We start from the raw sequence: 26608 nt of genomic DNA, 5'->3' as shown, positions 1-26608 counted from the left end.
GGTGTGGGGTACATGTCTGTCATCTTGATTGCACAGGACGTGTAACTACGAGGCTCACAGTTCAGCCAGGCTCAGGAAAATACACAAAACTTTTCCTGAGAAATACTTAAAGCAAAAAGGGCTTCGGGCATGGCTTAAGTGATAGAGCAACTGTCTACCAAGTGGTAAGCCCTGAGTTCAAACCCCAGTACTGCTCTCCAAAATCTGGATTTACATAATAGGTAAGTAAAGAATCATGTTTATAAATCCTTTGTGACAGTATTTTTAGAGCTCATGTTTGTCCAAGACCACTGGTAGACTATAATACACCAATTTATGGCACATCCAGACCTTACCAATAGGAAGAAGTAGTTGAATTGAGAAAATGTGTAAGTCTGCTTTGCATCACTATGACAAATAACTGAGATCATCAACTTATAAAGAAAAAAAGTTATTCTGGCTCTCACACTTTTAGAGGTTTCAGTCCATGATCATTGATGCCATTGCTTTGGACCTATGGTGAGGCAGTACAGGATAGCAGAAGCCTGTGGTGGTAAAACCACAGCCAGGAAGCAAGAGGAGAAATCAACAGCAATCCCACAATTCCCTTCAGGGGGCAAACCCCAATAACCTATGGAACTCTCCATGGACCCCCACTTCTCAAATGATTCATGCTGTTAGCACTGCTTGGGGACCCAGCCCAAAACACATAGGCCTTTGAAAGGCATTCAAGATCAAAATGATAGCAACTTCCTCTAAGATGCTCACTGGTTAAAGATTTATGTAACTTGGACTTTCCTGCTTCTGACTATCTTTCCCATAGAAAGAAGGGCCCTACTATGAGTCACCAAAGTTGAACAACAAATACATCGCTCCATCCACTCAATAAATATGTACCAGGCATCTAGTAGGTTTTATTCTGGGCACTAGAAACAACAGTGAATTCACCAAGGCCCTAGCCCCAAGGATTTTATTTTCTATTAGGATAGACAAGATGTTCCTGTTCTTTATGGGGTATTGGGGTCTGGCTTCTGAGAGGGGGATTCCCCCACCATTGGAACAGGTCTGTCAGGAAGCCCTCTTCAACTCGACCACATGGTTTCAGAGAGTACCTTGTATTCCATTCCTAAATAGTCACTGCACAAAATGAGGAACAAGAATTCAACTTACTAAACAATTTTGGGGGAAGTAGCTTTCCAAAAAATTGGTAAAGCGGAATATACTTGAGTATAATTTCAGCAAAGAATGTATTATTTGGGATGTGTGCAGACATATAAGGTCTTTTATATAGTGGCACTGATTTGGAAGCTTGTTTTATTCAATCTTTTATTACAGAGGAGGAAACAGGGACCTACAATGGGAAAAGTACCCCTTTCTAACCACTCTATCGAAAGGACCATAATCTTTTCCATTCACTACGTCAATTAGAATTGGGACTTTAAATCCTCTATTTCTTACTTCATGCCAAGGAAAAAAAGGAATTAGAAGTCATTTTGGAAAGCAGAATAGTTGGTGTATTTTCCCTTCCTTTCATCTGGGGGCCTGAAAGTATCTCCGAGAAAACAAAAGCACTGATTAAATCTTAATCTAAATTGGGCAGCTGTTTCACAGACTGTTACTGTCCCAAGCCAGCCCTCAACAAGGAGAGCTAAGACAATTGCTGTTTAAAAAACACTTTTTTTTTTTTTTTTTTTTTTTTACTGCTTTTTTTTTTTTTTTTTATTGTAAAGCTACTATACAGAGGGTTACAGTTACATGAGTGAGGTTATGAGTACACTTCCTCTTGAACATTGTTACCCCCTCCATTGTTTTCCCCCTACCATCCCCTCCCTCCCTCCCTTCCCCGAGGTTCTTTTTTTTTTTTTTTTTTTGATTGTGATTAAATGATTACATAATTTCAAAGTCACAAGTTCATTCTAACTTCCCTGGAGCAAATTGTCTACCACAGTCTGTAATATATAACAGTGTTCACATGTTATATACCATATTTGTGATCAGCAGCATGAGGATATTTAGTAGTGGTTCAACCTAAAAAACACTTTTAAGAAATGGAGACTGAACACTCATATTGCTACATTGTATATGTCACCCCCTCCTAATAAAGGCATGACTTATCCAATAAGGTGAGAATAATGTCAATTTGGCCTTTTAGAGATGAAATAGATGCCAAGCTTTCTAGAAACATCCTGAAAAGGCTCTGGTTAGTCTGACATCTGTGCCAGGCAGAGGCAGGACTGAGATTAGGGAATACTTAGTAAATTTTGCTTTCAAATAGGAAATCAAACTTGCAAGAATGCAGTAGGTAGTTGCACCTAACAGCTATGCTCAAGGTACTCTGGTTCCTACAGGTTCTGTGAGAGACCAGATCTTGCTTACCTCTGTCAGCTAGACTTCTGGATGTGTTCTTTGAACCTTTAATCCACTAAGAATACTTTCTATGATGCTGGTTTCTACATGAGATTCTTGGTCTAGTTTCTAAAACAGAAGCCATGGCTTCTTTAGGGTCTAGAGATAGACTGGTAAGTACAGCAATTAAAGAGCTTTCTTGCTGTGACCCCAAGGTTCTATAGGATTGGACCCCTTGACTGAGTCCTCTATCTTTTATCTCATCCTCCTTCTCTCCCTCACTTGCCCTTTCCACCATGCCAGTTACTCCCTTTAGTGTTTTGAAAACGCTAAGGGTATTTCTGCTTCAGGATGAGCTCATTGCCTGGCTCAATTTCTGGCCAAAGGGCCACCAGGCGAATTTAACAGCCTTTCCATACACTCACCCTCCAACCCAACACTTGTATCTCCAGCATGATCCATGTCGCAAAGCACAAGTAACCGTCAGGCATACCTGGATTGTCTTAGTGCATTTACATCTTGGCAAAACAGTTAAATGACTCATGGACACATTGAGGTTTGAGAAGTACTGCTCCATGGCAAATCAAACACAGTAAAAAGTTTTAGATAGGGTTTCAGTCATTATGAGATATTTTCCAGAAACAAAATGCCTTTAGAACATTTGAACAGAAAATAGAATTCTTAGTCTTAAAATGAAGATATGAGCCTCTTGTACAGCCTTTGAAAAAATACTATCTGAGCTAATGTAATCATTATATCCTCCTTTATAAGCACAACAAATCCCAAGTAACCTGCATTCAATACTAATGTCAAGTTTTATGAAATCCTTAAAATCAGCAAAATATTATGCTCATTGCTTTGGAGAATACAAATATCAAATTACACCCTGCTTGCCTCACTTTTATTCTAATGTCTAGGATAATCATTTTAACTACCACTCTAATAGACATTTACTAGTTGGTATGATCTAATTCTCTTGAGCTTTTGTTAAAATGGATCAATGGTGCTGTTATCATTAGTTGCTCCCAAATAGAAAAAAAAACTATTCTAATTTTATGTATCTTAGGATGTGTTCTAGAGTAAGTACCTGATAGGGCAATGGGCCAATAAACAAAGCACTAAATATGTAGGATACAAATAAGTTTATTGTACAAAATTAAGGCCTTAATATTTCACAGTTAACTGAAGCTAAAGAAAACCTGGATGATTTTTTTTAAATGTCACAACAATTTCACTTTTAGTCCTTTCAACTTCAACTTTAAATGACCTGACCAAATGTTATCAAAACAAACACTACAAATAGTGCCAAGTCCTTTAAGGAAGACTATCCCAAATGTTATTTCTTGGCATAGGTGATCTTCATGGCATGGGACGGTGTGATCTTGAAACCTTGCAAAGCATCCCTGGCAGCTCCGGCCTGCCCATCATTTTCAAATTCAACAAAAGCAATGTCATGCCTCCCAGGTACCAGACGGACTTCCTTGAAACCAGGGAACCTAGACAACAAAAGGAATTCACATAAACACACAAATGCATAAACATTTTTTTTTTTTTTGTTTTTGGGTTTTTTTTGTCAGTTGTGGGGCCTGAACTCTGAGTCTGGGTACTGTCCCTGAACTCTTCAGCTCAAGGCTAGCACTCTACCACTTGAGCCACAGCACCACTTCCAACTTTTTCTGTTGATGTGGTGCTGAGGAATCGAATCCAGGGCCTCATGCATGCAAGGCAAGCACTCTACCACTGAGCCACCTTCCCAGCTCTCTAAACATCTGTTTTATGTTTAAGTTTGTTAAGTAACTTCATAATTTTGGTCCAGGAAAAGTAATCATATCTCACTAAGTAGCCTGAGTAAGATACAAGAGGTAAATATAATTACTACTATGAAATGCAATTTCTATCTTTATCATCCTATCCTACTATCATTTCCTATTTTACTCATCCTGTGGAACTAATCATTCGAACAGAGGAAATGAAGGTTTTTTTGGTTGGTTGTAGGGCTTGAACTCTAGGCTTGGGCACTGTCCCTAAACTCTTCAGTTCAAGGCAAGCACTCTACCATTGGAGCCACAATGCCACTTCTGGTTTTCTGATGGTTAACTGGAGATAAGAGTCTCACAGACTTTCCTGCCCAGATTGGCTTTGAACCGCAATCCTCAGATGTCAGCGTCCTGAGTGGCTACCAGTCCTGAGCCACCAGTGCCCAACAGAAATGTAGTTTTTATTTGCAAAACTGTAGTCTGGCTTCAATCTATGATTACTCCCAACACAACTAAATCAATGAAGCTGCAGGAACTACTGCTGTTGGGAATGACAAATGGACATGCCCCTTGCACATGCTGAATAGCCAGGAGGCTCAGAGAGCAGACTTGTTTATGGAAACTTACTGATTGAACAGCATGGACAGCATCATCTCATTAGTCTCTTCTGGTAAGTTATTAAGGAATAAAATATAGTTTGGAGGGTAATCAGGGACCTATTAAAAAAAATAAAAGATAAGTTAGCTTGTAAGTATAAAGAGCATTTTAAGTCATTTGCTTCTTATATTAAAATCTGAACTTCAGAGAGCATTAGTTCATACAGACCAGTAGATTCTCAAGACTAAAGCTGAAAATAATGCCTAAGGAGAAATAAATACAACCTAACAGCCACTAAGCAAAGCAGACATTCAAGTCAAGATATCCAAAGCTGGTTACAATCTTATTAAAAGTTCTAAGTATTTAATTAAAATAATATTTACAGTGGAAGCATCTGGAGGTCAGTCATAATTTGAAGATTTTGTCACATGGAAAAATAAAAGCTCCTTATGACACTAAAGAAGAAGCAATGTCACCTCATCCTCAAGTGGAAAAGTTACTATACTCCTAAACTCAGTTACTCCATTCCTCTGCATTATAGTTTAGTATCACGTTAAGAAATTTTAATTAGAATGACTACCACTGGGAATTGGTACCTAGGGACTTTTAGTTTACTTTTGCAAGTAAATGCCAAAGTACTTATTAAACAAACATGATATCAGACATCAATCTATTATTATCAACAGATTATTATCTATTGATAATCTCCTCTGAGACTATAGGCAGGTATTAGGAAAAAATCTCACATATTAGAGTCTCTGTTCAAGCCAGTTTGATGGAAAGAAAGGTGGTTCACAATTAGTGAATATCTCAAAGCTTAGAGAATAAAGTGCTGGCGCTTGTGAACTGAACTATGAATGCTAAGAGTTTAACAAATGGAAGGAGATAATCAAAAGGAAATGCAAATAATTTAAAACCAGAGGAAAAATATTCATTGGTACAAAATATCTGGATATAGGATCATTCCAGGCTGGCATCCTGGGGAAAACCATTAGCACATAATTGTGAGTTTCTATTTGAAACATTTACTGAGAAAATTTGCTAAGAATTTTCTAAAACATTTACATAGGAGGCTTAAAGAAACAAGGCTGAAATCCATTTGTGCCCAGGCAGTGAAAGTTGGCTAACTAAGATAGTGCTGCCCTGAGACAGTCTGTAAGAAAAGCTAAGATACCTAGACTGGACAGAGCTCCTCACCAGTTTGTCAGACACATGTACTGCATGAGCTATGCACTGCAGAGAGAACAAAAATGTTTCCTAGCACCTTTCTGTTTCCAATCTGTCATTCTGATTTTGTTGATTCATTATAGGAAACAAAGATTAAAGGCCAAGTTTTGTTTCTTTCCTTTTAAAAATATTTAAATGCCCTGCGTTTCTTACATTCAAGTGATCTAAAACTTAATGTATTGTGTCTAGTGGGTGGAATCATTTTGCTTTTGAAAACACGAAATTTATTTTACATAAGTGTTATAATTTTTGTGATTGTTTTGTAGTGGAGTTGTGAGTTTAGGGACTTGCACTGGCAAGGCATGCACCCAATCACATCAGTCATACTCAAAGCCCTTTTGTTTTAGTTATTTTTTAATAAGATCTCAGCATTTTTCCCAGGGTGGGTTGGCTCATCCTCATCCTTTTTATTCCTCCCTCATAACTGGGATGACAGGAGCGTAAAACCACACCCAGCTTTATTGGTTGAGAAAAAGGGTGTTCTTAACTTTTGGCCAGGCAGGTCCTGAATGCCAATCCTTCCAATTTTTACCTCTCAGTATTACAGGTGTGGGTCATCATGCCCTATTTTTTGTTTGTCTCTTCATTTATGGTGGTACTGGTGTCTGAACTCAGGGCCTCAAACTTACTAGACAGGTACTTGAGCCAGTCCATAATTTTATTTAATGTACGTACCACAAGGAAAAAATATTACCTGAGGATTTGTTGTTGAATTTCCTTGGGAATTAGCTGAATTTAGTGTTCCCTAAACAAAAGAAACAGCAAAAGTCAAACTTTCCAGTCCCTCAGAAAAAGCAATAGGTATTTATAACTACTATATAAATATCACATCAATTTTAAAATTTATTCCATTTAATTTCAAAGAATGTACACCTTAATTGGCTCAACATTTATGTATGTACTTAGCTTTCTAAAAAGGTAAACCCAAAATGTAACCTTTAAGCTTTAAAATGGAAAAAAACCCATAATCTTATGACTAATCTTTTATTTTTTCAACACAATTGCTTATAAGCATTATACTCAGCAAAAGAGATTTCTAACCAATTTTCAATCCAGAAATAGTGTTCCTGAATGATGTCACTTTTGTCTTGTAAATTAGATTTTACATTCCTAAACTGTTTAGAAAGAAGCTTTGAGCAGACTGTTCAACGTTAGAGTATCTACAGTATTATTTAAGGATAGAACTTAAGAAATAGGCCAAATGGTACGAACAAATTCTGGTAAGCTGGAAAAAGATGGAATTAAACATCATGTAAACTAGAATAAAATTGTTTTGCAAAGTTTTTGTTCAATTTGTTGCTTAAATACAAATAGAATTTTACAAATACAAGCCAGAATTTTTGAGCTTATTCTTTGCAGCTTCTTAAAATTTCACCTTTTAAACATACATAATAGCTGGGTGCTGATGGCTCATCCTAGCTACTCAGGAGGCTGAGATCTGAGGGTCATGACAAAGCCAGCCTGGGCTGAAAGTTCATTAGACTCTTATCTCCAATGAACTACTTAGAAAAAGCCAGAAGTGGAACTGTGGCTCAAGTGGTAGAGCACTAGCCTTGAGCAAAAGAAGCTCAGGGATAGTGCCTGGGACCTGAGTTCAAGCCCCAGGACTGGCCAAAAAAAAAAAACAACAACAAAAAAACCCCACACATAATGTACAATAACAATCTTCAAAGATCATTTCATCCCTTTATAAGACAGGCATCCATCAACTTTTTAATACCAACAAACAAAAAAAACCCGCAACAAAACAAGAACTTTACATATCTTACCTGTCCAGGCTTTTTGTTTGCAGTTGTTGCAGCCTGCTCCACAGTTTTAGCTTTCTTTTTTTCCTTTTTCTTTTCTTTGTCAGCAAAAGTACCACGCATTTTAGATATTATATCAGAATCTGTTTTAGCATATTGGATTCGCTGTTTTAATGAAAACATGTTACTTCATTAAGTTGAAGGTGGTTACACTAGTTTCAAATTCTATTATGCAAATCTGCTCTACAAGCTAATTTTAAACACATACCTAAGGATGTGAGGCCACTTATTAGTATACAAAGTGACAAATTTACAACTAAGGTAAGTACATTCAACTATGTTTATTAAAAGAAAAAAACATACATTTTCATATGGGAGAAACCACTGAAATGTCTGTACCACTGCTTCCCTCCACTGTATAAGGGAAAACTGCTGAAAATTTGCCTGCCTCATACCAGTGACTCTTGGCAGGTCTGGCATGTGAAATGTCTAATGGCTAAATACTGAAGACTGGGAATGACTTTTCTCTCAATCTATCATTTTTTATTTAATAACTCAAATTTTTTTTTTTTTTTTAGTTTTAAGCAATGATATTTTATTTAGTTATTAAGATATAAATAGCAAAATACCTTACATTTTCATGGTATACAAAGTGCTATTTTGACATATGCGTGCATTGTGAAATGATTTTTTTTTTTTAATTTTATTTTATTTTATTTGAGAACATACTGTACAGAGGGGTTACAATTACATGGGCAGGATAATGCATACATTTCTTACCAAGCATTGCAGCCTCCTCCTTTGTTTACCCTTCACCTCCCTTCCCAGCCTCCCCCCTCCCTCCCACCCAATCATACCCCCCCACCCCCCCCCTCACCGACATTGTAAAGCTGGTTTTGACATGACATTTTTAATAACTCAAATTTTAAAATGCTTTAAGAACAAAAAAAACAGCATCCCAACCAGTGCAATGAGACCACTTGCTTATTCTTATTATGCCAGAGCCAGCAGGAATGGTAGGCACCTGTAAAAATGGAGAGGCCTTCAAAAACAGTCTGGCCTGGTATTTCATCAACTAGTGTGCAATCCAACTTCCCAGAAAGCTTTTAAAGTGCAGATTCACCCACAGCAGGCCTAGGGAGAAGTCTATGGTTTTATACTTTTTTTTTAATGCTATTTATGTGCATTTTAAAATGTACCTTTCCCACAGTTTAATTCTAGTTGCTGTTCCCACAAACTCGTTATAGAAAAAAATTAGCTTTCCTTTTTTTTCAGTGCTGAGGATCAAATGCAGGTGCAAAGTCTACCACTGAGCTACATCGCCAGTGGTTCTGCACTTTGCCCAAGCACAAACGGCATGGTGGTGCTCTAGCCATAGATACCAACTCTGAGGAGTGTGAAGGTCCAGAATGTTTCTGCCTATGAATTAAGCTGTTGTCAGGATACACAGACTTCCATTCAACCAAGCTGAAAGTGACTATCTCTCTGATCACATCAAAACATAACAGCCTTTTAAATTACTATCTAAAATTACGTGCCATGGCAAAAACTTGAACTTGATCTGGAGAAAACAAAAAAGCAGTTCACAGTATGGATTAGAAGGAAAGTAATTTGTTAAAATGAACAACAACCCCTTTCCTTTACTTCAGTTAGAAACAAATATCTGGAGGGGAAAAAAAAAGAAAGCAGGCCTAGCACAGCACCTCAGAACTCCAGGTGTGGACTGCTAGCTATAGCATCTCTAAGAGTATGTATCCCAGAAAGCAGCCCTGCCAATCTTCCCAGCATGATCTAAACCAAGGAGACAGGCTAATGACTCAGACTAAATGATACCCTGGTCCTAAGGAGTCTCTCCCAAATTCTTGGGTCTTCAGTCTTGCCTCTGACCTGAACAGACCTTGGTAACCTGATTTGTCTGTCCTTATGGCAGTTAATTGCGAGAATATCTGATCTTAATAGCTTTCGGCTGACTAGTCTAGACCAGTAGTTTCCAACCAAGAGCCATTTCTCCTGTCAGGGAGAGCTGGCATTATCTACTTATTGCTTACTATCATGCTTCTGACATCTAGTTAGTAAAGGCCATGTGTGCTACTAAATACCCTGAAATGAACAGTAAAGTACCCCAACAACAAAGAATTATTCAAATTGTCAAAAGTACCATTGTTGAGAAACACTGATCTAGACTAAATACCATAAAATATGAAAGCTCTCATAATAAATTCACAAAAAGGTAAGAATTACATTTTTCAAGGATTCATGACATAAGCCTATAAAAAAAAAATAGCTCTATTTACTAAGGCATTTGGGGTATTAAATAAATACATCTTCATAAATCACAAAGAATAATTTTGTTCTGAGTTACAAATCAAGAGCAAATTTCACTTACTGCTGATCTGGTATGTTGGAATTACAACAGAAGATCAACTAAAAGCACTTAAATATACACAAAACAGCTCAAAGAATTTCATCTGTCCTTTTCCAGGATGCTGGAGATTTGGCAGTCCTTGCTAAAGAAAAGGTCTTCAAAATATCTTCAATACAGAATAAGATCAGGCCTTGGCTGGCTCTCTAAAATCCCTTCAAATCCCATTTCAGCCTCAGGGAAAAAAGCAGTTTGGAATTTGGAAAAGCTGTCAGGGTACAGTGTGTTCACTAACACGCGCAGGACTATTGTACTTCACTGTCTCCACCTTTATTCAGTCTTCTACCACCCCTGACTTAGACCTCCTCAGTTCCCTCCTTCTATCTGTCTCCTGTAATCCAATCTTCAGCCAACAACTAAATGTAAATCTGTCACTCCAAACTTTAAGACTCTTCAAGAACTCTTCAAGGCTTAACTTCTATACATGTGATTCATAAAACCTGTAAATATAAGTTGGACTTTTCTGTAGGCCACTGCTTTATTAAGACTGCATCACAGTTTCTGGAATGTAGTATTTCCCTGAAGTATCTTGAAACTTTGGTCTGGATTTCCTTTTTGACCTGTGGTATTTTTTGTGTCATTTTACAAGTTTACGAACAGGTTTCTTTATGTTATCTGGCTTGCTACTAGTTTCTGGTGTTTAATCTTTTTAATATATATATATATATTTATTGTAAAGATACTGTACAGAGAAGTTACAGTTATATGAGTAAGGTAATCAGTACATTTTCTATCAAGCAATGTTACCCCCTCCTTTGTTTTTCCCCTACCATTTCTTCCCTTCCCACCTCCCCAACTCCCCAATGCCCCCTCCCAGTTTCTGTTGTTTTGTTTTTTTGGTCAGTTGTAAGGCTTGAACTCTGGGCCTGGGCACTGTCCCTCAGCTCTTCAGCTTAAGGCTAGCACTCTACCACTTGAGCCACCGTCTCTGTTCCTCTGATGTTTTTAAGATAACATCCCTCACTATACTGCCATCATTTTTTTTTTTTTCCTGTTGATCGTGGGGCTTGAACTCTGGGCCTAGGCGCTGTCTTTTAGCTTTTCAGATCAAGGCACACAGCGCCACTTCTGGTTTTCTGGTGGTTAACTGGAGATAAGAGTCTCACAGAGCTTCCTGCCCGGGCTGGTTTTAGACCTCGATCCTCAGGTCTTAGCCTCCTGAGTAGCTAGGATTACAGGCATGAGCCACTAGTGCCTGGCTCTTTTTTTCAAATGTTGTATTCTCAATATATTTTGGTTTTCCCCAATGTACTAGTATAAATACATACACAAAAAATAAAATCAAACTTTCTCTAATAAAACAATTTAAAGCACAAAGCAATAGCCATAGCTTTAAGTCTGTATTTATAAATCAACTGCATCATTGAAAATGACTGAAGTGAAAATAGGATTGGCTCACCATTGGTTTGCCATAAAATGGAAATCCTTGTAACTGTCGCAAAGCATTTGTAGACGAGCCCAGTTCCTTAAATATAACAAAGGCCTGCCCTCTCATCTTCATAGTCTTCAGAGCCACAATATCTACCACATGCCCAAACTGAGAAAATAGGGCATACAAAGATCTCTTCAATTCTGTTCAAATAAAAAGTTATGAATCAAACAATGACAAAGTTCTTCAAAAAAAGGACACTGCAGTGAATGCCCTCCAACATTCATTTATACAGTTTGGGGCTGGAGGTGTGTCTCAAATGACTGAGAGCCATCTCCGCAGCCTTGAGCAAGAAAGTTGGGCCCTAGTACTAGTTCACATGCACATACATATATGCATACATACATACATCCACACAAACCCTCATTTACACAGTTTTAATAAAAACACATACCATTCACATTATTTAGAAAATTATTTAAAACCATTATGAATGAGAACAGAATCAGTCAGTCTCTACTTATTCTTACTTTTAAAAAGATTTAAAATTCCTATAGGAAATGGGATAAATCATTATTTCAGGTGCTAAAGAGAAGATGAGTTCAGTGGCAGTATAATTCTTAGTAATGAAGAAGCATGTACCTTCTTTTTTAATTTTGTCATTCATATTGTTGATATAAATTGTATGATTTGGTCTGATATCCATGTTTGGGTCAAATTCTTTAACTCTCCTAAAGAAACAACTAAAAAATAGAAATCTGTTATGAAGAGGTAGAATTAAAACAAACTGGAGTAAAGCATAAAGATATGAGATAAAACGTTAATTTTTCAACTATCTTTTAATCTCAAATGTCAGAAGAAATCAGTTGGCAGTACCTGTAGCTCCTCCCCACCACATACCAGCCCTCCTTTCAAGACAAAAGGAGAATAATTTTTAGTCTCAAAACTTGGTAGAACACCAGTGCATAGACAGATTTTTTTTTCAGTTATACTATTTGGTTCAAGATAATACATTTTTCTTCCCTTCCACTACAGCAATTGTATACTGTCTTTCCATCTGCCCAAAGAAGTAACTTTTCTTTTTCAATGAAACTACTTAAAATGTAGAAAGGAAGACAAATGAAAAAGAAATTGGCAAATATAAATCCATTAAAAGTAATTAAACTGGAAAATTAATGAAGTTTGCCATATACTTTATAGGTTCACTAACAAAGCACTTTCGTATCTCTGAGCTCAGACTCTAGTACCCATCAGATCTGAATTTAAACTGCTTGCTAGATGCTAGTTCCTTCATCTCTTAGGGCCAGATCTATAAAATGAAGACAGTAAGAGCACCTATCCAACAGAACACCTGAGACTAAACGAGACACACATTTCGCAGATCTTGTACCATCAATAAACTCCTAAAGTGACTGCTGTTAACAGTTATGGCAAGTTGAGAAGCCATGGTCACCCAGCTAACAGGCACCAAGCCTTGGAATTCAGCTCTTCCCTCTTCTCCCGTACTTCTCCATCACACCTGCGGTGCTATTTCATATGGATGTCCTGTAGCGTTTTATATGTGTATTTTACATGCCCCATTTGCACAGATCTTAGCTGCAGATCGGCGCAGCACATACCCTGTCTCACAGAGACTGCATGAACGGCACCGGGTGATATGGGGAAAGAGTCCGGCCGAGCCGGCCCTGGCGCGGGTAATACACTAAAGGAAACGCTTTCCCAAAGGGAGGGGGGCTGGGGCCGCCAAACCGACCACTGGAAGGAACGGGACAGGGTCCGGCTGAGTCGGGGGGACCGGGCAGAGCTGAGTCTCTTGCAGGATCCCCACGTGCGGCCTGATGGGGGGCTGATTTGAGAATGGGGGTGCCCCACAGTGCTCTCCTCGCCCCCCCAATCCATGCGGGCTGGAAGACACTCGGAAGCACGAGCCCCGGCGCACAAGCAGGCTTCCTGCCCCTCTGGACACCGGCACAATACACCCAGGGCGACTGGGACACCGGACCGAACCCCCGGGGGGATGGGGGGGCTGGGGGGTGTTCCACACCCGCGGCCTAGCAGGGCGTCAGGCCTCCAGCCCGGCGCGGCCCCCAAGTCCACTCCGCGGCCCGACCGACCTTTGCGACTCGTCTGCTCACGTGTAACAGGGAGGGAGGCCTTATTCGAAGTGTGGAAAACCGCCGAGAAACGCTCCACGCCACCAGCGGCGGGCGTCTTCCCCGTACGGAAAACGGGACGGAAGTGGAGCCTGGCACCGGAAGCACGTTCTAGGCTCCTCAATCGATCGCCCGCAAACCGAGGAGCCGAGCACCGAGTCGATCGATGTCGCTAGGCCGCCTGCGGCCACTGTTCAGAATCTGTCTTTGCGCGTGCGCACACCTGGAGACCGGCTACTGCAGAAAGGAGAGGTGGAATGGTGTGGGTTCTGGCGAGGATGCTGGGGACATGCTTTGAATTAAAAGGGAGGGAAACTATTTCCCTTACCACGACTTTAGAAAGTTTATGTGCTGGAAGAGTGGCTTAAGTGACACTGCACTTACCAACATGTGCGAAGGCCTTGGGTTCAAACCCACCGCCTCAAAAAACAGTCTACTCCATTTTCCCAAGTCCTGTCGAACTTCCTAGGCAATTTTTGTCCCTCGTGCTAATATCCTCTCCCTACCCCAAATATCTACAGCTCCGTTTCAGGGCTCTCCTCCAGCACTCTACTCTCTCCCCACAGATTGCTTAGATTGTTCTAGCGTAATTTAAGGAGTGAGTGTTTATATCAAATGAATGGGAATTGCAAACAATGTGTGTATTCATTCATTCAGCCATTCAACAAATGGGTGTAAAGCATCACCTAGAATAGGAAATGGTTGTTAAGAAGCAAAAGAAGCTAATCATATATCCTCCCATTAGCTAATGTCTCTGACCCTTGCTTTCCTCACTTGCAAAAATAGACATCTTAACTAGTACCTCCTCCTAGTTATTGTGAGGATTAAATGAGCTAACTGTAAAGGAATTCATACACTGCCAGACAAGAAAATAAGTGGTTCATAAATGCTATTTCTAAAGATAATCTGCAACTTGGATATATGGATGAAATGGTGTAGGGACCAAATGGGGTTTGATTTATCAGCTGGAGATATTTGTATTAAAAGATAACACAAACCAGGCCTCCAATGGCTAATGCCTGTTATTCTAGCTACTTAGGAGACTGAGATCTGAGGATCACTGTTCAAAGCCAGCCCTGTCAGGAAAGTCTGTGAGACTCTTATCTCCAATAAACTACTCAGAAAAAGCCAGAAATGGATGTGGCTTACATGATAGAACACGAGCCTTGAGCACAAAAAAGGCCCTAAACAGAGCCCAGGCCCTGGGTTTAAGATTATCTAAAGCTGCACTTGGAAAATTACGTTCCTTCAGGGTAGGAAATTTTGTCTGCTTCGTCCACAGAAGCGTCTTCTTTTATTAGACAACTGACAGATATTCAATAACCATGTACTTAATGAATGAATGAAGCACCAGTGGAAGCAAATATGATCTGGAGATTTACTCAGTGGCAGAGCACTTGCCTGGCAAAATCAAGGTCCTGAGTTTGGTCTTCAGCTCCACAAAAAAAGAGAAGGAAGAAGAGGAAGAAGAAGAAGGAGGAGAAGGAAGAGAAGGAGGAGGAGGAGGAGGAGGAGAAGGAAGAGAAGGAGGAGGAGGAGGAAGAGGAGGAGGAGGAGGAGGAGGAAGAGGAAGAAGAGGAGGAGGAAGAGGAGGGGAGGAAGAGGAGGAGGAGGAAGAAAAAGGAGAAGGAGCACATATTATAGGAAATAATTCTAATCAATCATGGAAAATCATTATATTTTGTACATTTAAAAATTGGTAGAAATGTAGTCTGTCTCAGTTGAAGAATCATGAATGTACCCTTAACAAATTAAAAGAGAACATAAAATAATTTCTACATAACAAAGGATAATCTACCCTACCCATTAGTGTATATAATAGAGAAGTTAATTAATTTTGTTTGATGTGAATGAGAATGGCTGAAATATCTTTCTGGGAATAAGCTACAATCTGACTGGGTTATATATGGATCTGGCCAAGAGCCCACAACTACTAAATGAGGATAAGATAATAACTGCAATGAGACTCCACCTGGGAAGAAAATGCCAGAACAACTGAAGAGGCCTAACGATAGACATGTTTCATTAACTATATTATAGCTACTTCACATTACATTATGAGAAGGCAATCGTCTAATGACAGCTCAGTAGCAATGAACTGTACATTCTTATCCAGATTCCTCTAAAAAGAGCCAGTGTATTTTCTTGTCCTTGAGCAGGCACTCTGGGCCTTGCTGAATTAGTCCTCTATGGTTTCCTGGATGGTTTTGAGAAACCGGTCATTGAAATCAGTGCTGGTAGAGAATGAAAAGGACAGGGAAGGCTTTTCTGGTCTCATGAAAAGCCTTTTATGTCCTCAATATAAAACTATACACTGTTAGGTACATTGCAGCTTTCAAATTCTGATTAAATATCATTTCTCCAGAACCACGTCCTCTAGAACCATTATCCTTTTGCTGGCCAAACTGGAAATCAGACAGCAAAAACTCATTGTAAAAAATAATAGAAGAGTGAATATGTTTCTCTGGAGTTTTGCTCAGTGTAGCCTCATATTTTAGATGGCATGATTTACTTTCCTGTGAAACAGGTTTTTTTTTTTTTTATTAAACTAAACCCAGAGGCAGTACTAAAACCACTGTATCTAAGCTTCATGTACCTACTGATTATAAAATTTGCTTATTTCAGGGCCAGCAGAAAAATTACTCAAGCAGTTAGGAATAAAACTGTTTCATGATGCCTAAATTACAATGATGATAACTTAGTTGTCTCTTAGAGATTCTGAATACACATATATTTCCCTACCCTATATATACATGTTTTATGTTTCTCATTATATTTTTTTCAGTAACTTGCTGCAGTTGTGCTGAGAAGAGAACATGCTTAAAGGAAAATAGCTCATAAAGCTACGGTGGCTATATTTTGTCATGTTTGTTAGATGGAGCCACGAAATGTATGGCAATTTGTTTGTGTCTTCTTTCTTTCCCCAGGTGGTGATCACATTAAGAAATTTATGTAGAGTAAAATTATTTTCACAACAAGTATTAAACAATTCTAAGCATTATCATTGGAGCACCAAATCAGGCTTACATTTTCCCATCTGGCTGGAATTATGTTAGCTAAAAAACAAAACGAAACGAAAAAATCAACTCCTCCCCCCATTTTGTGCAATTAATTCCCTTTCATTTCTCTTCTCTTCTCTTTTACATTATTCTTTATGGACACATTCTTTTTTTTAAAGACAGAGAAGAAAAAAACCAGAAATGACTACCACCTCAGATGCCTACTGCTGTGTTAATGTAAATTAAAGAATGTATTCATGTATACCAAAGCAATATGCCAAATGGGTAGAATCTGAGACAGGCTATCACAATGTAGGAATTCCATAAAGTTTGGAAATAGTAATTTTCCTTTGAGGATCTGCTAACAGACCCAAAAATTATGAGGAAGAGGGTTGGGAAGGTGGCTTAGCGGTAGAGCGCTTGCCTTGCATGCATGAGGCCCTGGGTTCAATTCCTCAGCACCACATAAGCAAAAAGAAAAAGGCCAGAAGTGGTGCTATGGCTTAAGTGGTAGAGCGCTAGCCTTGAGCTGAAGAGCTGAGGGACAGCGCCCAAGCCCAGAGTTCAGGCCCTACGACCGGACCTCCCAAAAAAATTATGAGGGAGAAATTTGAGCTCCATACTGTAGAATATCATACGCACACAATTCATATTCAGTATACTATATTATCTGACCTCTCTGGAAAGCAAGCAAAGTAATGTCACACAACTGTCATCCCCCTGGAGACTACAAAAATAAGATTCCAGCCCCAGGAGGCCTTCCTAACAAGCAAAATATTATGCAGATAAAAATCTGAAGCACAGCAAGTTTTACTTCTCTTATTATTCACTACTGTACATTTTTTTATTCTTAAGCTCTAGGCCTAATTGAAAACCTAATTTAAAACACACACACACACACACACACACACACACACACACACACACACACACACACACATCTATTGAGCCCCAGTAGTGTAATACCAAACATGAGACATTACTGCATGGGCATACAACAGATACCCACATTCAGTGCTTCCCAAGCTAAGGTATATGAAGTTCACCTATAGATTTTGGTAAGATTGATTTTTCTCTAGTAGCACTGGGATAGGTTCTGAGAAGTTGTACTGATAGCGAGCTCCCACGTGATGGTACTGGTCCTACACTACATTTTGGTACCAAAAATGTAAGTATTTCCTCTCTGAGAATGTCGATAGATATCTTTGTTTTCCATGATAATTCTAGAGCTGTGGTGATATCAAATAATATCATACACAGAATAATATCTTGACAAAACACCTAACATTAGTTACTTGATGAAAAAAATAGAAATTGAAGCTAGAATTGCAGGCTTATGCCTGTAATTCTAGTGATGTGGGAGGCTGAGATCTGTATGATTGTGTTTCAAGGCCAATGTAAGCAATTTTTTTCAGAACCTATCTCAGTTAATAAAAAAAAGCTGAGTATTGTGGCAAGTGTTTGCCATCACACCCGTGAAGGAAGTTATGGATAGAAAGACCATACTTCAAGCCTGCTTGGGGAAAAAGTGTGACCCTATGGAAAAAAATAGGCACATGAAGGCCTGAAGGCCCTGAGTTCAGATCACAGTATTGTTGAAAGAAGAAAGCAAAGAAGGAAGGAAGGAAGGAAGGAAGGAAGGAAGGAAGGAAGGAAGGAAGGAAGGAAGGAAGCAAAGAAGGAAGGAAGGAAGGAAGGAAGGAAGGAAGGAAGGAAGGAAGGAAGGAAGGAACGAACGAAGGAAGGAAGGAAGGAAGGGAGGAAGGAAGGGAGGGAGGGAGGCAGGGAGGCAGGGAGGCAGGGAGGCAGGGAGGCAGGGAGGCAGGGAGGGAGGGAGGGGAGAAAAAGAAAAGAAAGAAAGAAAGAAAGAAAGAAAGAAAGAAAGAAAGAAAGAAAGAAAGAAAGAAAGAAAGAAAGAAAGAAAGAAAGAAAGAAAGAAAGAAAGAAAGAAAGAAAGAAGGAAAAATAGAACAGAACAGAAAGGAGCACTCTTGTGGAGTGCTGAAAACATGGTGCCCGCATCTAGTCAGCATCTAGTAGGGTCCTGCTTACTTCATTGAAACACATCTGAGACAGGGAAAGTGTTTCAGAGACTTCATATCTATAACAAAGGCATTCCTGTGATAACCTGCTAATACACTAAACCATGAGTGTACTGAGCCCTCATGACCCAATCACCTCTCAATAGCTATATCAGGAAGCAAGTATCCACATGAGTTTTGGAAGGGACAGCCCTCATCCAAACCATAGCAGTTGTTTATTTCAAAGGAGGTGCTCTGGATCTGATAGTTTTTTTTTTTTTATTGTGACTATCTATACTGGGCCTTTGGGGACATTTTTTTCTCCTTTAACAAATTTTGCTTGTTTCTGAGACCCTTGCAGTGGTCACTAGAGCCTGATATACTTTGATTCTTGTCTTTTTCCAGGCTTATGGTGGGCCTCACTACTCCATACCCTTTGAAAACCAGCACTGCTGTGTAGCTTCTTTGGTAATGAAGTGTGAAAACGTGAGGCATGCAGCAGCAGCTGACCAGTGAGCTGGAACACAGGTGATGAGGGAGAAGGGAAAAGCATCAGAGTCAATGTGCGACTTGCCAGCTGCCCTGCTTCTTGCCTTTTCAATATTGGAAACATGAGCAGATGGAATTTCTGGGAAGTTCTAGAAGAACTACAATGAATACTGGACACCTTACTACCCTGCCTCCCTATATACACCAATTGAAATTGGTAATGTAACATGAACAAGAAATAACTAACTAGGATTATGAGGCTTATTAATGCAGCATAGCCTAATCCATCCTTTTATATGCTAATTGAAACTACCTCTGAGAAGTTTTTGAAAGTTCAAAGAATTTTATATACAGACTTTCAGTATATTGGAGGTTTTATAGTTGAAATAACTAATACCTTTTTGAAAGAGAAAGTAACCAATAACTATAATAGTGAGTGACCTTTATATTGTTATTGTAAAAGTGATATGCAGAGGGTTTACAGTTACATAAGTCAGGTAATGAGTACATTTCTCTTTGAACAGTATCACTTCTTCCCTCATTTTCCCCAAGTTTTTCCCTCCCACGCCCTCTACGTTTAATTCATTCCAATATAGTATCTGGTGAAATCACTGCTACATTTGTTCACTATTTGTCCCACCATTTCTGTGCCCCTCTTACTCTCCCCCAAATAGATAAACTTACATATAAGACAAAAGGTGAAGAAATTAAAAAAAAAAACAGAAACAAAGGAGAAAAAGCAAGAAGTTAAATAACATAAAACCTCTTGTTTCCATTTCCTGGAATTCATTTCCATAAACATCATTTTATAAGATCATATGCTTATAGCTAGCTATTGAACCTTTTTGATAACTCTCCTATGAATATCCTCCTTTGATTTGTGAAAGACTTATTAAGAAATTTAGTCTCACATTTATTGGACACTTTCCCAATGTTTTCCTACTTATGATAGGGTTATATCCAGAGAAGTCCATTGCATACTGTAAATATTGCAGGTCAAAAAGTGCACTTAATAAACATATTCTACAGAGTATTATAGCATAGTTTAGCCTAACTCAAATGTGCTCAAAACATTTACATTAGCCTTAAATTAGGCAACATAATGAAGGACTGAATACCTCATGCAATTTATTGAATACCATACTGAAAATGAAAAACAGAGCCACTGTTTGGGTAATTCATATCAGCACAAAGTATAAAATTTGTGAAGTCATTCCATCAATATAAGATGACTATATAAGAAAATACTTGAAGGCCAAGCTTAGATGAGAATCAGTAATTGGTAGTTGTATTTTTGCAAACCTCCAAAGATAGGTTCTGAAGAAATAAAGCGATATCATGTTCACACTCCAATTTTAGATTGGTCAGAATCATCTTTCAACAAAAAGACCAGGACATATCTAAAACATTTCAGGCAAGATTTAACCTCAAGAGACAGGTTAGATTCCTATCAGAGAAGGGTTGAACAAAAAAATCCCGAAACCTCTAGTTTGAATTGCAGATTATATTTGAAAATGACAACTCTGAAAATGATTTCTGTCTGGGGATTCCAAAACAATTATGGAAATGAAGCTGATACTTCCCATTCCATTTTGTTTAAGGTGACTGCGGGCCAGTTTAGCTAGTGTAAATTTCTCTAATATCCACTGGCAGAAACATCATCACATGGGTTAATGAGTTTACTGAGATTGATGCTGAGAAAACAAGAAATAGTGTTGTATTTCATTGGTGTTGGAACTCTTCTTTTAGTTATCTTTTCTCTAGCTTTAATTTGAAACCACTTTCTGACCTTTAACATTACTCAATTACTTCAGCTCCCAAAAGATATTAATGTAATGTATAATACATTTTGTCATCTCACTGGAAGATTTTGAATAAGCCTGGTCAGTTTAGAAGCCTGAAAGAAATTAATTCTACGTTATTTCCCCATGATTGAAATTGCAAATGTCAGATTCTATTACAAATTGCTAAGACTAGAAGACCCTGTACCTTTCTTTATTCAACATAGGATAGCCCAAAATTCTTTGTGTAGTACTAAGCTTGAAGCCACCAAAAACTATAATATTAAGATTTTGGGACACTGTCATCTTTATGAAGCATATATAGTGAAGTTTATGTTTCTTGGTAGAGATATGATCTTATGCAAGACAGACATAATACCTGCTCTCATATAGCTTCAAATATTATGGAGACATGAGACTAATAAATAAATGTTTTTTTGAGAAGTGAATAACTCCTTTGCAGATATTTCCATTATTGGCAATGCATGACAAACTGCCCCAAAACTTAGTGGCTTAAAAAACCATTTAATAGATTATATTTCATGGACCCTGTGGATTAAGAATTCAGTTAGGTTGTGGCTAGGTGCTTCTTGTACACCTTGTGGAATGACTGAAGTCACTCAGTGGGATTCAGCTGGTATATGGGCTGATGTAAGAGTCACACAGCTTCATTCATAAGGTTTGTGGTCAGAATAGCTAAATGAACTAAAATCAGACTGTGCACTGGAGCCTCCACACGTGGTGTTTCCAGCCTAGTGGTCAGAGTAATTGAATTTCTTATATAGCAGACAGGTGTCTCAGAACCAGCATCCAGAGAAATTAAGTGGACACTGAGAGCTTTTAGATCCAATCAGGGATGCTTCACAAAACAACTTTTAGTCAGTTCCTTGATTAGAAGTGAATTATGAGGCCAGCTTATATTTGAGGGGAAAGGAATCACACTCCATTTCTTAATATGGAAATTTATTTCCCTTTGAATATAGGCTGGTCTCATAATTGTAGACAGCTATGAGGAGAGAGATTCTATTATGATAGAAGGAAAGACTTCATAGAGAAAGAAGAGGAGGAAAGGAATGAAGAGGAAGAAGAGGACAAGATTGAAGAAAGGAGGAAGAAGAAGCAGAAGAAGACTTGTGTAGTTGGAACACAAAGGGTAAGGGAAAAGGTTTTCTGAGATGAGTTCACAAAAGGAGGTAAATGTCCTGCAAGCCATGTCAGGATATTTAAATGCACTACTGTGAGTACTTTTCAGCAGCAGAGTAGCAACTTTATGCTTTCTATAGATATATTTAACTTTATGCTTTATATATATATATATATTTTTTTTTTTTTTGCTGGTCATGAGGCTTGAACTCTGGCCCTGGGTGCTGTTCCTCCGCAATTCAGCTCAAGACTAACACCCTACCACCTGAGCCACAGTGCCACTTCCAGCTTTTTCTGTTTATGTGGTGCTGAGGAATCAAACCGAGGGCCTCATGGATGCAAGGAGAGTACTCTACCACTGAACCACCTTCCCAGCCCTGATAGAGATATATTTTACATGTATTGGAGTGGTCAAGCAAGTCTGGGCCAGTTTGCAAGTTAATACCAATCCATGCTGCAGTTATATTGGACTGAATGTTTTTGTAGTCGTAGAGACATAGACAGATAAGAGTTCTCTTTAAATCCATAATTGATATGCCTTTTTGGTGACTTGAACATAGAGAGGGTGAAGGTTACAAGATATATTTGATTCTGGTGTTGCTGTAACACACTATTACATACTGGGTATCTTGAAAAGCAGAAATTTATCCTCTCACAGTCTAGCGACCAGAAGTTGAAGATCAAGGTGTCAGCAAGGTTATGATACCCTCCTTGGAAACTATAGGAGAAAGTCAGTTCCATGTCTTTCTCTTGGTATCTGTCAGGTGCTGGAAATCCTTGATATTCCCGGACTCCAACATGTCAGTCACTACCCTTAGATGTCTGCTTCAACATCTCCTCTCCTCTTCTTAACAAGGACACTAGTCATGTTGGATTGAAGGTCTACCCTACTTCAGTATGATCTCATCTGAATTACATCTGCAAGACCCTATTTCCTAATTGTTGCTATTTTCTCAAGGAGGCACGATTAAAATGAGAAAACAAAAAGTGAACAATGATCAAGTATGCCTCCCAAGTCTTCAGGTTAGTACCTGGGAAGTATTGGATGCTGTTGAAGCATGGGCAAGCTCGAGGAAGCAAGAAGAAATCAAGTCAGTTAATTAGATAGGTTACAGTCCAGCTGACTGTAAGCTGTCTGGCAGAGATAACAAGCAGGCAGTTAGATAGGCAAACCCAGAAGGAAGGACTGGAAGGCTTATTTTGTGAACATTGTACCTTATAGAGTAACAAAAAACTAAGCACAGCTTAACTGACTAGTGAAAATCTCTCAAGACAGGAGAAAAAGTGAAAGCCAACAGTGTTGGCAAAAATTGAACAACCAGCTTTCTGGATAGGGCAAGTGAGGAAACCCTAGATTTGTAGTAGTATAAATATACCCATGGTAGTAAGTTGGCCTGAGATATCCAAGAAAAATGATTTAATATTGGCTCTCTTGAGCTGGTACAAAATGGCCTCATTTTGTACCATTTTGCACCCTTGAACTCAAGGGTGCATTTCATGTTATTTCTGTCTGAGTTGATTAATTTGCTCTCCCTTCTGGGGAACTTTATCTATAAAATGAATGATTCATCTTCTTGGCTCCTTCAAAATCTCTTCTCGCTCTTATATAAAACAACATTAATAGTAAATATAAATAAATTCCAGTAGTAAAGCTTTGATCCTATCTAGATAGTAATGGGGCCTTTTGAACAGCGTGTGATATTTCACAATTAAACAGTTGAATGGGTAAATATACATAGTGTCATTCCTGTTCATTGACTGTCAGTTTCTGCCTTACAAATTTATATTTACAAACACTGGAGAAGAGGAGACTGGAAAACGTTTCTTGCCTTTTCTAGTCTTGACAACTGCTGTTTCTATCTTACTCTTTTTCAATGACACTGTCAATATTTAGCCTATTTATCAGCCAGAGAGTAGATAGATTGGTCATTCAAAAAGCTTAGTTTGATTGATGATTGTTTTCTGCATAGTGCATTTCACGACACTGTTAGTTACTCTACCTCTTTCTAGACCATGCAGTGAGGATAGGGAAAAATCTTGCCTTTTACACTTATCAGATATAAAAGCATATGTAAGATGCTTAACCTCTCTATGACTCAGTCACCTCCTCTATAAAACAGAGGTCATACATACAATTTCAGAACAATTCTTAATATATGCAGAGTTCAAAGGGAGATTAGTTTCTACCCCAACCTTGTACCTGCTTTCTTCTTTGCTATCCCAAATCCCTAGGGACTTTTTAAGCTTATGGAAAATCCAGTTGTCCACCTCAAGCTCCATTTGTTCTCTTCACACTATCTCAAGACTCTGAGAAAGTAACTACAACCTACTTGGAAAGAGTGTGCCCCATGGGAGAGAAGAGGTGCATGAGATTCTGACTTAGCATTCAAGATCATTAACAGAGTGGATGCTGAGGTCTCTGAATGAAAAAACATAGTCAATAAAGGAAGATATGTAGTTCTGGTGGCTATATTTACTTAACCAAGTACTTGGCAGGTCATGACCAAAAAAGGAGCTAAATTGAACATTAAAAGTGACTTTACCCTACTTTTGAGGCAGCTCTGATCCTGGCATCTGAACTGTCTCCTCTCAGTTCAACTCCATTCTCCCTCAAGTCTTCCCAGCCTTGTTTGTAACTTGCTGAGTCCCTGCAACTGAGCTCTGGCCAAAATGATATGAGGAAGCATATTACAGATAGGAAACCTATTTGAAACAGTTAGCAAACCCTTTCTCCTTCCTTCCTCTTGTCTGGAATATAGCAAGAACTCTTGACATCACTTTGGACCATGAGGTGATCTTTTAAATGAGAATGGAAAGGCTGAGTAGAAAAATTGAAGGTAATTTATTTTATAAAGCATTTATGGAACGGAATACAACTGCTGATCTTAAGGGGTTTTTTTGTCTATGTGTTTGTTGGTTGGTTGTGGGATTCAACTCAGGGCCTGAGTACTTTCTCTGAGCTGTTTTGCTCCAGATGTAAGCTAGAGCTCTACCACTTTGACCTATAGCTCAATGGTTTATTGGTGGTTAATTGGAGATAAGAGTGTCATGAACTTTCCTAATGCCTATGCTGGTTTCAAACCATGATCCTCAGATCTCAACCTCCGGCGTAGCTAGGATTATAGGCATGGGACATCAGCACCCAGAATAAGTTGATTTTTATATAATAAATCTTTATAATAATATGAAGATATAACCAAAATTATGCCCTAGAACATTTTGTGTAACAGTCACACTAATTATAAACTGGAAACTACCCAAATGTCCATAAACCATGTAATGGGTAAGCAGATTCACTAGTACACTGCGTTTGCTCAGCTTAATATTAGGTGACAACAGAAACAAAAATGAATAGCATGGATAAATTGCACATACACAGTGCTGACTGATAGGAACAAAACACACAATTCATCTTACTGGATGACTTTACTTACAAAGTTGCCAAGAGCAGGTGGAAAGGGTTTGTCCTATTGGAAGTCAGGATAATGGTTGCCCCTCACTGGGAAGGGAAGGATGCACAGTGAGGGATTCTGGGTAAAGGGAATGTTCAACTGTTCTATTTCTTAATCTTGGTTCTGAGTATAGCATATTCACTTCATGAAATGCAAACCAAGCTTGATTTGGGGGCTTATTTGGAAACAAATACAAAAATGGCAAGCTGTAACAAACAAACGGTAGGTGATCACCACCCTCACATCCCTGTGGGCAAATGGACACAGTTCATCTATGCCTGCAAAGATGCCCAAACTTGCTTATAGATCTAATACCCTATGCCTGTAAGGTTCTCTTAAAAATCCCAGACAGAGGAAGCTAGCAGACATGATAAGCATGGGCTGAACGGATACTTTTCCATGGCATGTCTACACCACGTGCTCTTTTTCTCTGTCATACTTCCCTTCCAATAAACTTTTAACCTATCATTACTTTTTTAAAAAATCCTATTGCTAAAAAAGACTGACAGAAAAATTCTTTAATGTTAGGCCCTTGTGCAAAATTCTAGTTGCCCGGAAGGTAGCCTTGGGCAAGAAAGGAAAACAGTCACCTACCTGTGTGTCCCAAATCTTGTGGCAGTGAGTAGGTGGCATGGCTGAGCGCCCTTCACTGAGGGGGAGGAAGACAACAGGATGCTCCTATGGCAGCACTTTCTAGAGCCCCTCTCCATCTTTTTTCCCCCTGCTATCCTTTTTCCCCCTCTCCCCTTGCCCAGCACTTCAGGCTTTGTGGAGTGACAGTACCCCGGGGAAAGGGCCTATGTGTTCCTCTCCTTGAGGGCATCTATCTTAGCTCTTCTCATTAAGGCTGCTGCTGGGAACACTGGGAACTCACATGTCTGTTGCGCTCTATGCTCCTCACCCCTCTAATGGCTGAATCCAGACCTGCCCCGTTGGCTGTTTCTGGTGGTGCCTAACACTTCCAAATTAAATATTTAGAACATTCTCACGGTCTCCCCTTCCTAGTGTCATACTTGTCAGTTTTCATGTGCCACGCTACACCACTCAGAAGAAAATAATCAAAGAGAGAAATAAAGAAAAGAAACAATGCAGATGGGAAGATGCCCGGGAGGTGGAAATGAGCATGTA

The 26608-nt window shown here is 39.0% G+C and overlaps 1 protein-coding gene across 2 annotated transcripts; it reads right to left on the bottom strand.

Moving 5' to 3' along the window:
* Window positions 1-3129: 3129 nt before the first annotated feature.
* Window positions 3130-13685, bottom strand: Snrpb2 (small nuclear ribonucleoprotein polypeptide B2). 2 transcript variants are annotated; one of them, XM_042666527.1, is made up of 7 exons: window positions 13557-13685; window positions 12085-12185; window positions 11473-11645; window positions 7676-7816; window positions 6601-6651; window positions 4710-4798; window positions 3130-3821 (listed from the first exon to the last, which is right to left on the bottom strand). In XM_042666527.1, the coding sequence occupies exons 2-7, from the start codon at window positions 12146-12148 to the stop codon at window positions 3662-3664; spliced, it is 678 nt and encodes a 225-aa protein (XP_042522461.1). In that variant the 5' UTR covers window positions 12149-12185; window positions 13557-13685; the 3' UTR covers window positions 3130-3661. The 2 variants fall into 2 exon arrangements, with proteins under 2 accessions (XP_042522461.1, XP_042522462.1); XM_042666528.1 differs by having other exon boundaries at window positions 12085-12173.
* Between the last annotated feature and the right edge of the window lie 12923 nt (window positions 13686-26608).

The sequence above is a fragment of the Dipodomys spectabilis genome, unplaced genomic scaffold, assembly GCF_019054845.1.
Source record: "Dipodomys spectabilis isolate Male_0828 unplaced genomic scaffold, ASM1905484v1 ptg000365l, whole genome shotgun sequence".
Classification (NCBI taxonomy): domain Eukaryota; kingdom Metazoa; phylum Chordata; class Mammalia; order Rodentia; family Heteromyidae; genus Dipodomys; species Dipodomys spectabilis.
This window is presented reverse-complemented; position numbering and strand designations above follow the sequence as displayed.